This window comes from Porites lutea, chromosome 3, assembly GCF_958299795.1.
Source record: "Porites lutea chromosome 3, jaPorLute2.1, whole genome shotgun sequence".
Lineage (NCBI taxonomy): Eukaryota > Metazoa > Cnidaria > Anthozoa > Scleractinia > Poritidae > Porites > Porites lutea.
In genome coordinates, this window is record NC_133203.1 from 23,384,781 (window position 1) to 23,396,785 (window position 12,005).

Genomic DNA, 12,005 nt, shown 5'->3' on the forward strand with positions numbered 1-12,005 from the left:
GTGAATGCAACCGTGGTTTATTTGAGTCTTCCTTTTATCAAGCAATTGTTACCTCGAGCGACTCTACCTCTAAGCCACCTGTTTGTATTGATTAGAAGCGACAGGTGAAATTTTTAAAAGCAATTGAAATAGATTCACCAAAGAAACAACTACGTTTTAGTGATTCATGCGTAATATGATGTCAATATTCTCATATTACATGTGGTTGACAGGTATATTTTTATTTACTTAATGTTCGTAATAAATTATTTACATTACCACAAGGCCATCTTTCCTGGTGTTCGCAAAAATATGAATTTTAAAAATATGACTGCTATTCGCAGTAGAAGCGTTCACATCTTTGGTTATATTGTATTATTTTTAACTTAAAATATCCTAAATCTGAAGAAGAAAATTTTTGATAAGTATATTACATTTTTTTATTTTCAAATTTTTTAAACAGGTTGTTAAAATATGCTTAAAATTTCTCACGCACTATGATTGCCAGCAATAGGGAGCAAAAATGTCATTGTGTCTGTTATGGGAGACGTTTCTTCGATTTGGTTTATGCACTGGACCAAAATCGAAGAATTTCTGATAAGAGACGACCGGAAGGTATCTTTTGAATCATTCTCCTGATATTTGTAATCAATATGATTTTTTTTTCTTTCCAGTAACCTCTATCTATGATCGTGCATGAAGACGTGTTGTTTATGAAACGTTGCGAGAAAAATGTTTTTTTCTATTTTACACGAGTCGTTTAACGTTCAAATTAAAACACCTCTCGAATTTCCCTTTTTATGTCGGTTTTTACAAGATTTGTTCTTACCATATCCATATTGCATTAAAATTATTTCATTCTGGACTTAAACGTGAGGATAAACATGAGTACGTCTCATAGTTTCGTTTTATACTAAAAACAAGCCCAAGGCAATATTGTTTTCTTCATAAAAACCCACCGACAATCGTTCGCGTGGGTGAAATTACAGAGAAGTCATCAAATTCTGACAATTAACTTGTCGTCAATAGAAAAGTTTAATGGGGGAATAAAAACAATACTTGAAGCGACACGCAATCACGCAAGACAGGGAATTCGTATGGCAGCAAACAAGAAGACCGCATGATATATTTGTTAATTTTTATTTATTAGAGAGCACTGGGTGGGAGCTATCAACCAGCGAATCACACATTTACCTTGGCTGCCTAATAATTTTGGCAACCACAGACTTCATGCAAATGTACAGTGCTTCGCGTCAGACGCGACTGAATAATAAAAGTAACTAAACGATATGATTTGAATATTGTTCAGATGAACCTCTGAAAGGTTTAAGGTAATTTAATACACAACGCGAATTTTAATACGTGGTCAAAATATGTGAAAGGTGATAAACCCTGTTCGGTCATAAGTAGAATGGCCTCTAAGCTTTACGATGTCGTAGCCGCCGTGGAACACGAAGTTAACTGTCCTGTCTGTTTGGAGGAGTTTCAAGAGCCTAAATGTTTGCCAAATTGTGCTCACAACGTTTGTCAGGAATGTTTGGAAGAGATGGCTTGTAAAAATACGAAAAACATCATAGAATGCCCGGTTTGTCGAGTCGAATCTTTCATTCCCTTTGCTGGTGTGTCTGCATTTCCAAAGAATCATCTGTTGGCAAGGCTGATCGAAAAGAATCCTTCCAATAAGGCCAAAACCAATGAGTTCATTAAGGAAACTCTAAAGAGAAGCAAAGAGAACCTAGAAGGTTTGAAGAGCGCAATTAACGAGATGGACACCCGACGCAGTTCTATAATGAACCAGGCTGAGAGTCTAAGGCATGAAATCAACTCGGCGGCAGAACAAGTCGTAAAATTGGTTCGCGATCAAGAACATCAACTGCTCCTCGAGGTCGATCAATATATGAACAGTAATTACACCGAAGCAACCTTCAATAAACAAAAAGAAAAGCTGGAAAGCTTACTTCAAAAAACCGTCAACTCCATTGAGAGCCTTGATAAGAAAAAAGAACCAGATAAACGCTCGTTAAAACAGTCGCAACATTTAGAAGAGCTAGCAAAAGTGGCTGGCATTCAAATTCTCTCTGCAAGACGTAAGTGCTTTCGCAATTTCGATTTGACTTTTGTAAAAAGCGATTTCTCCCACGTCACTGTGGAAAAACTGATTGGTACTCTTAGCGTTAAGAGTGATGCCGAAGGCGACAAAAATTCACTGGCTGGTCTAAATGAAATTCTCAGTAACGAGAAAGTCATCAAACACATTGACGGATCTAAAATAAAAGTACCAAGCTTTTTCCCTTTTGCAGTCACAGTGTCACAAAAGACTGGTGATATAGCTGTTTTAGATGCCGAGAACAAACGCGTGCATATCTTCGATCGGGAGGGTAACCATCTTAGCCAATTCTTGTTCATTTTTGGAGACTTTTGGGATATTACGTATTCTCTAAGTGACGAGATAGTTGTATTAAATAGAGACAATAACTCTCTGTTACACTATGACAGGGGTGGAAATCTCAAGAAGAAATTCCCGACCGCCCCGAGGCCAAAGGTTAAATTTACCTTTCTGTCGCACGATGCATCTGGGCGTTTTCTAGTTACGTCCACACCAAGGTACCAAGAATCGGCTTCAGAAACAGATTCCTGTGTTCTCATTTACACTGCAACTGGAAAACTCGAGTCCGTGTTTGGAGGGGGCGTACTTTCGTCTCCGAAGAAAGCAGTGTTCTTCAAAGGAAAGTTTTTCGTTCCAGACGCGGATAGCAAGAGTGTGAAAGTTTTTAATAACAATGGAGAATTTTGTCAAGAAATCGGCAGGGGCATGCTTGAAGACCTCGCTGGGATTGCCACTGATTTTGTGAACGGTCGTATTCTTGTTTGTGACTGTGAGGGGTATGCTGTACACGTTTACAGCACTTTAGGAACACTAGTCAGAACTATCAGAACAGCCGCTCCTCCAGTGGAAATCGTCTTGTGCAAAGATGGAAAGAGGCTAGTAGTTTGTTTTGACGGCGATAAGGCAAGATGCTTTCAGATTCTTTCATACACAGAGAGCACTCATTCGTCGGGCCACGAGCACAATAAACAAACCTAATAATGCGTATAAGTTGAGGACCAAAAATATGTTCGGTGTAGCTTCAGTACTATCCCGCAAGTAAGAAAAGTTTTTTTAAAAAAGGTTGTTGGGTTAAAACGTGCCAGTTGGACTTCTTTTATACAAGGTTTTATTTTATTTTTTTTCATTTTCTAACATAGTTTGCACTCTGAAGGAGTACTTATTTTAAGCTCATGTGATCCGTGCTTCACCTTTTCTTAATTTTTTTAACATTAATATCTGGTATGTAGATTGTTTTGAGGAATAGGCTGAATAGCAGTATATTCTCTCATCTTCTTTCAGAAGAAATAGGAACCTATTTAAGACAATTTCATGTAACAGCCTCTTTAGGCTAACTTGAAGGGAAGGAAAATTAAAGTTCTTACTCGCGGGATAGAACTGTACGGTGATTGGTAGAATAACGTTAATTTCTGAAGACGGATCATGGTGTCGCATTTAATATAATTTGTAACCGTTCACAGTTATGTTTTAAGTTTGATGCACAATTTATGGCATCTATTTTTTATTTATGTGTCATGTATATCGCCAGAGCGCGCGTAATGTATCTCTTGCAGTCAATTTAATTTTTGTTTTTCCTTGGTTTTAAATTCATTAGCATACATTACCATACCCAAATACAATGGAAAAATAAAAATCAACTGAGATATAAAGTTAACTACAACATATCCGAATAAATTGGTGTCAAATGTAGTCTACCCAGTGTATCTTACGAGTTGTGTTTCGTCGCGTATAATTATGAAAGCCGTAACTGATGGACAAAAACGATAACACTGAGTTTATTTTAATTGGAGCCAATAGCCAATTGGAGAAGTCTCAAATTTAATCTTTTTCCAATCAAACGGTAAAGTTGTGGTCGTCTTTTCACTTCCTGTTCAAAACATTAGTTCCTGTTTTCACTGTAACATGCTAATAGGTAAATTGGGAATCGGCTGTTAATCACTTGTCCAGAACCCTATGTTATAAAATTCGATACAATGTATTATATAAATATACCCAATTATAAAAGTAAAACTAAGAATTACACAAGACGCAATTTTCACCACTACTTTAGAATGTAATGTTTCCAACGTCTTGCTCACTGTGTCCCAAATTATAAAACAATTCTTAATTCTTAAATTGTATTTAATGTTGGTATTTGGTGGTGTTTTGAAAAAAATAGTCTAATTATATGATTCGGACAAAAGCCTTACTTTACTTTGGACGTTAATATTGCTATGTATCGCAGTCTTCTATTCAGCCAAATTGCCTCAGCCCTTCACTAGAGTCTCATATGATGAATTACTATCACGATAAATGGCCCTCAGACCCCTCTCCTGTACCCTCTCGAGTTTTCCAGAATCCGAGTAGCTTAAAATAAATTTCATACTATGCTACAATGTGTTAAATATGGGAGGATAGCATAGAGTTGAACTTACAGTCAAGGCAGGTCAAGCGTACCCCCCAGTGTCTATTAAGGCATTAATTATTTAAAAAATGAATCCGTTTGCAGTTCCCGTAACTTGTGTCAAATTCAAATCTGCCTTCCTGCGTGCGTAATGAGCAGTGAATATGTTACAAGAACTTCTCTTTATTTGATCAGATTGAAAATCTTTGAATTCACCATTTTCACCTAGGCCATAATACATATTGTTTACTCCCCCCCCCCCCCCCCCCCACATTTTGCATAACCATTGTCTTCAATTTCCCTAGGGGTGACTGTAATACCCAGGAGAACTTGCAAACAATGGTCATGCAGAATTCTTAGGGGTAAACAACATGCATTATGGTCTATGTGAAAATAGTGAATCGATAAAACTACTTCGAAGGCATTTACAGAACAAAAACAACAAAGCTTATACGGTAGAGACAAAAGATGTACTGTGCTATAACGTGTTTTACAAATTTGAGAACTTGTCAAGTAGTCGAGACGAATTTGAAGCAAAATTGCCTAGCAAGATGTCTACTGACATGAATAAAGCACTGACTCGTTCCAACCTTCTTTTTAACTGGCACGGTTGGAGCAGGAGTTTATGGGTTGCACGTCGTAAGAGAGGCTGAGAAGATTCAACGCCTTACTCTCCTTATCTTTCTCGTTAATCCAAGCTGAGGTCACAGTTTACCCCCTATTCACAAAAAGTGAATTCCCGCAAGTTGTCTGGGAAAGGTGCGGACCAAGTGCCGTCCTATTTACCAACAAAAACAAGAAACAGCAAAACTTAAGTTCATGAAAACACAAAAAAAGACCGAGTCCAATATCTAGTCATCTTAACCGAACAAACTTGGTCAATAAAGGATTTATTAAATGACCGAAAAGAGGACTTTCTCTTGCGGAGCCACAGCGGGAACTGAATCTCGCAGGGGCAAGAAAAAAGGCGACACGCCGCGTGTCGCCTTTTGTCGCGTGGGGTGATTTTCACGCGCGCTCGCGTTTCGCTCGTTCTACTATCCCTGAGGAAAAATGGGGACTACTCGCAGTCTAGATAGCCCGGTGCCCTTTATTTTCGTCTCTTCGTTTTTCTTCTCTTCATTTTCTGCAGCTTTCTTTCGCTGATTTGTCGATTACAATTGCACATCTCTCTCGGACAAATCACAAAGATTGTGTTAAGTTGGCCATAAATATGTGAGTGGAAATGAATTAGCCTTGACCGTTATTAGCACAAGGTGGACGTATTCAAAAATACAATCCCAGGTTTGAAACAATTTCCTTTGTTTATCATAAACATCAAGATTACTTCCCAGACTTGTTATGTCGACATACAGCGTGTGATGTAAACAGAAGAGTAGGTTAAGGACATTACCACTCTGTTAATTACTACATCTTTCCAAATTGTACTGTGTATGATATTTAGTTTGAATAAATATACTCCACTAAGGACCACCATTCGTTCTTTACACCTTCTATTGAAGTGCAGTTTGTCCCCTCAAAAGCCCTAAAGCTTGTAATTGGGAAAGTTAAATTGTTTTTAAGCCATCAAATGTTTCCCACTGAGGCATTCGTAGTAGGATGTAGGCATTCCCTTTACGGTAAAATAAAATAATTAATTAATTGGATAAAAAGTCTGGCTAGGAACGATTTCGTATTGATTATTCAACAATTTTAATCGCTAAAAGCTAAATGCATAGCCAGTTTATTTTTTCAGTTTTTGTTAACTTCTTGTTTGCAAAAAGCAGTGATGCAGCGATGTTATATAATTTTAAGTGAACGTTTGGTATGAAATACAGTGCCACCCAATAAATTCTGACCTCGTCGCCCGGAAATTAGTCGCAGCATCGGGTAACAATATCCGTTTCTGGTTCACAAGTTGTTCGCACGTGTGGAGATCAGAATCCAACACCTTTCGCTCTGCGAAGTGGCTATGATGCAAAAAACTGACATTACCAAGCTTAAAAGTGTGAAAAGTCAGTCTCAAAAAGAAGCAAATGCTGTATTCTGTTTTGTTAATGAATATCTTTGCATTCTTCGTCATTCGTATTCTGCCTCATGATTAGTTGAATCCTGTTGTTGTTTTTGCCGTGATCCTTCGCTTTTAATTGTTGCCAATTGGCTTGTGCTTAGGCTCTTTAATACCGCCGGAGATGATTGTAGTCTCTTGCGGCCTTTAACTTTATCGTTATAGGGCAGTTCAATTTTAGGAAGAGCCAAACTTCTTCCGCGTTGTTTGATCAGCGATCCCTGAAGTTCCCTGTCGTAACTGATGGAGTGTTGGACAGGAGGCAAAGGCCAAACAACAAGACCCTCTTCTGTAGACTGTAATGGCGGTAAACGCCTTAATTCAAGAAAACTCATTGGCGATCTGCAACTGAAATCAGATTGCCTTCGCTGATATAGCCTGTCCTCTCTTCTTGAGTAACCCACCAGAAAGTCTCCTCTATCGCTAACATGTGTGTGGACTGCGCTGGATACTTTAAGTCGTTTATCACTTGTTTTTGCAGGTTCGATAGCCTGAAGTTCGCTTCTTAATGAAACAAGATTACGCTGAATATTTCGCATTTCTCGTTCTTCCTCTTTCGCCAGTTGACCGAGCTGTCTGCCAAGTCTTTCATTTTCTCGCTCATTTTTTAGTTTAGCTTCGACAATATTTTTGATAAGTTTGCGACGGAGGGCCCTTGCTTTTTCACCTTCTTCGTCCTCCGCCGTTATCATAGCTCAACAACTTGGTTCGCAACTTGTATTTTACAGTTTCTTTAAAGGTCAGCGAACGTATTTTCCTAATAATAAAGAATTTTCCGTACCTTTCTGGATTTACCACAAACTTTCTGCGAATTTGAATAAGGGAAAGTGAAGGGAAAATATAAACTACTAATATCAATAATTAATTTGTTGCTATGTTTGAAACTTTTGTTTAACGAATCTATCTTTTGGAACAAAGGATGCTCTTGGTTTGATATTGATGCAACATTTCATGAAATAGTTTAATTACGCAGATTCGTTCATTGACTCTCGCCCTTCCTCTTTAAAAGAACTTAAAGATTCCTTGGACAGTTCCTTGAAAGTTTTAAACAAGAGATAAATTTCACGCGCTCAAAGGATTACAGACGACAGGTGTTTAACAGATCTCTGAATACACATCAACACAATCAGTGAAATCTCATTTACCTAACAGTTGTATTCCTTGGAGGGACTGTTATCAGCATGTCTATCATTTTATGTGCAAAGAGAAACGTACTTTTGGAAGCTGATTAAAGCGGATATCAGTCGAGGCAGATATATTTATCTGCGTGGGCTTAACTGATCGTGAATGCGTCAAAAACAAGATAAATAGTTTGGTCGTCTCAGTCGCGAAAATAAAAAGTGAACGTAAAAATGAAGTCCGCTCTTTCTCCGAAATTTTTTCCTGCTAGCTTAAGATTAACTTAATAATTTGAACATTCGCCTATTATTTTTCTGCTGTTCGGGGTTAAATTTCGTTCGGCGAGAATTTTATCGTTTTATTTAAGATAGGCATTTCGTATCTCATATGTGCCGAATTTAATTCGAGAATTAAATGTATGTAAAATACGACAAGTGAATCAATGAAATTGGACAGCTCAGAATTAAATGCGACTTTCGCTGAATCTGTTACTGAAACAGTGCCAAAGGAAAGTTGAACACAGATTCAAACGGCCAAATGTAATGCATTAATCATAGTAATTGCCATAATTCATTTCCAACCCAAGCCATGGGTAGGAGAGTCTTAACAACCCTCGCAAAAGTGTCGGTAGAAGGATGAATGGTATTGTTTCTGCTTCTTGTAAACAAATTGTACTTATTTGACGCGTCATATATTTTTCTTCGTACGAGATGCTTAGTTCTCGACCATTAAGCATTAGAGAAGAGATTTTCTTTTGAGGTGGATAGAGGCAAAATACTTTCAATGATTTTTGTATTTTACCCTAACCTGTTTGACTACCTCACGCTTATTTTCGGTAAACACATCTTGTGGCCTGTTGCAAGCGGTAAAACGGAGGTGGTTATACGCTGGCGGTTATGGTTGGTTAACCCTTTAAGCCCTAATGGTGATCTCTTCACACTTCTGAAGGAAATGAATAGGGGCAACAAGTGAGAATTCAAATTTTGATTTTAGGGTTTAGAAAGTGGTAAAGCATACTTAGAAGAGGAGACTGGTCAGTAAAGCCGGCAAATATCAACGATGAAGACAACGGTGCTACAGTTTATTTTGGGAGCTTCCACACTCTCATAGTTTTGTTTTATGCTCAGAAGTTGTGACTGAATAAATTAATGTGACGTTTGGTCAGATATTGAATGAAAGGATACTATTCTACTATGTGCACGGTCGAGTCCAAACAAGCTATAAAAACATATTGAAGTCTAACGGGCTTCATAACCATTGCAATATATTAACTAATGGTTAAAGCTACTAGTGGCGCTTTTAGTGATGAAAAAAAAAATTTTTTTTCGCGTGCTTTTGAACTTTGTTTAAAACAAACTTTTTTTATAATAATCGACTCCATTGTTATAAAAAATTGACTTAAATTCGAGAGGTTTGCTTCTGTAGGTGCAGCGTTCCATTTAGGCTACTATATTTTCTCGGATACTTCAGTTATGCTGTATTTGATTCCTTTGGAAGGTACATGTAGATCACAATAACTGTAAATAGATTTAATCATCAGCAGTTTGCGTAAAAAATTGTTTCGTTACCTACCTGTTTCGTTAGTTTCGTTCGTTACCTGCTTCTTATGTGCCTGTACTCATACAAGCCGGCCTTCACTGCCTGATAGAGTTAGTTCGCTAGCGAGACTATATTGTGTGTTAGTTTTAAGTTCCTATTGAGAAGTGCTATCGCCGCAGATAGAACCAACAATATAACAATAACAATAATTTATTTAACCACATTATCGTCTAAGAGCACAAGTGCTCGTTCAAAATGCGCACGTGCATTAAAACTACAATTAAAATTACTAAGAAAATCCAGTATATAAAAAAATTAAATATATGATCTATAATCTATGTACGCGTGAATATAAAAATTATAAAAATTACAAAAAAAATTAAAAATATAAAAATTACAGCTGAATTGATCTTAACTTAGACTTAAAAATATATCGGCCAGCTTGACATTTTCTGGAAGTTTATTCCATAGTTGAGCGCCCTTGTAAGTAAAAAAGTTCCTCGTAAAATTAAGATTAAATTTGGGAACGCAAAGATTAACAAAATTTCCTCTTAAATTGTGAGACGTTTCTCTTTAATGCTAAAAAAGTCCTTAACCATTGTTTCCACGGTAAGCTTTATCCATTTTTCATGCCAACGCTCTTTGGTTTTTAACTTAAAAGGCAATCTACCGTTCTGAAAATGTCCAACACAGAACACCATATTCATAAAATTTAATGGCCGCTTTGCAATTTTGCAGTTCACATAACATCTCCTTCTCTCTGTGACGTTTCAACCAACTGTAGTCGTTTAGCCACCGAGTATTAATAAACTTTTTCTCGTAACAAGAATAATCTATCTGGTAATTCCAATTCGAGTTTATAAGAGCTCCTAAGTACTTCCCGGATAAACAAATTACAATTTTTTACCAAACATCACGTTGGTGTCCCGATGTTGACAACGGTCTAAGAGAGGTATAGGTTTAATTTTGTTTTGTCAGGATCCAGGTTGTTTGTTATTAGACAGAGGAGGCTTTAAGAAGACTTTTTAGCGACATTTTATTGACAATTATTTAACACACGTTACAAGGCTTTATACTACTGAAACACAGATAGGCCATGAGGACTTAAAGCAAATCGCTACGACGACCTCGACTACGACGACCGGAAGTAAAAAAGGGCAAAACATGACGCTTTGCGCATGCTTGGAAATGACCTTTCGCTGCAGCGCCAAATCCTGGAACGTTAAGACTTGTCTTGTGACGCAGTCACTTCTACGTGACTAGAAAAGTCGACTTTTCTCCAATTTTCTCCTCTTTCCTATCACTTGTTTTAAAACCTATCATGGATTGTTTTTCGTTTTATCAAGAAAGTATTTGACGCTTCTGGTTTTCCAGTAATTACGTCTTCCCTGCGTTTTACTTACGGCGAAAGTAAAAGAAGGAGAAAACCCGTAGGCACTGTTTAGGCGCCGCTTGCTTAAAGTTGAAATTCGGCGGTCTATAGTGACGCATTCTCCCAGGACTCCGCATCCACGACCTCCGTAGTGGAGGTCGTCGCAGCGATTTGCTTAAAATCCTCCCAACATTTCTCCATGTTGACCCAGTAATACATATATTACATTTAATTCTTATACCGTAGTTCCTCAAATAAGTCAGTTTGCGCTTGTTATAAAGTTCGGCCGAAGGGTGAGTAATTGAGGGGGCAGGGCGCCTGGTTTTACCTCAAGAAACTGAACTTTACCATAAAATTTAGCCGTCCTCGAAAACTCCGCAGGGACAGCTAAATTGGACGGCAAAGTAATGTGGGCAAGGTTACAAGCAGCATAGTTTACCTCATGGGCATTTACAATTGCCCAACCAGTACCAGAAGAATTTGAATTCAGAGCTTCTGGTAGGCTGGCCAATCAGAAGAAAGGAATTCGAGTGTATCGGTAACTGATTCGCTTAGAGTAAGTGTACAGGGCTAATCTTGTTCTTAATGGCAACTTTGCCTTTGATGAATTGGTTCGTGAATATTCAGCACCAAATAGCCGCCCCTGGGTCTGTGATGATACATTTTGCCGGATTAAATGACGTATAATAACTCTACAAGTGCATGGAAATACGATCAAAGTGCAGAAGACTCAACAGAAAAGAAACTCTTCCCTATATTGATGCTTGTATCATTTGTCAAACTTTAAAAACATAGTAAAGGTGAAAAGACCTTCCTTTTTCATGCATTAGTTCCAGAGCAAAGTGAGGCAGAGGGCTGTTTTAGTTGACGGGTGAACGCTTTCTTAGGAGCAGACGCTTATTCGATGAATTACGGTAACCCATTTAATAAGTCATAAAAAATAGCAGTAGCGTCTAGATCTTTGCATTAAGATATATACAATACATATTTAAACTTTCTTGTTTTTACCAGAGCTGGGGCCCGTTTCTCTAAAGTCCCGATAACTTTTCGGGGCCGAAATCAAATATTCAAATCGAAATATAAAGAATAAGAGCGCGGGTCCTGGCCAGCAAACTACTCCATTTTGTTTCATTAACTGATAGTTTTGTCATGTTAGATGCAAAACTATTGAAACCTCTATCTTGGATGTAAACAACAACAGCTTTACGGGCCAGTTAATTATCGGGACTTTCGAGAAACGGGCCCCTGCTACGAAAAATTCAAGTAGAAGGATTCCTCATGCATTCTCATCCACACAAGATATTTCCTTTTATTTTAGCCGACGTTATTCCTGCGAAACAACTTCGTTTGGATCACACCACGGGATTTGATATAAATAAGTGTCCCGTATCAAAGATAAGTTAAGATGTCTACGATACACGGAGTTTACTTTGCTTTTTTGTTACCCTTTTTGGGGATA

At 37.8% G+C, this 12,005-nt stretch overlaps 1 protein-coding gene across 1 annotated transcript; it reads left to right on the forward strand.

The window, feature by feature from the left end:
• Positions 1–1,083: 1,083 nt before the first annotated feature.
• LOC140930731 (uncharacterized) lies at positions 1,084–3,583 on the forward strand. The gene has a single exon (XM_073380433.1). It carries the CDS (start codon positions 1,391–1,393, stop codon positions 3,062–3,064), a length of 1,674 nt encoding a protein of 557 aa, XP_073236534.1. The 5' UTR covers positions 1,084–1,390; the 3' UTR covers positions 3,065–3,583.
• The last annotated feature ends 8,422 nt before the right edge of the window (positions 3,584–12,005 follow it).

Coding starts and splice junctions, on each gene's coding strand:
- LOC140930731 (XM_073380433.1), top strand. CDS start 1,391: ATGGCCTCTAAGCTTTACGATGTCGTAGCCGCCGTGGAACACGAAGTT.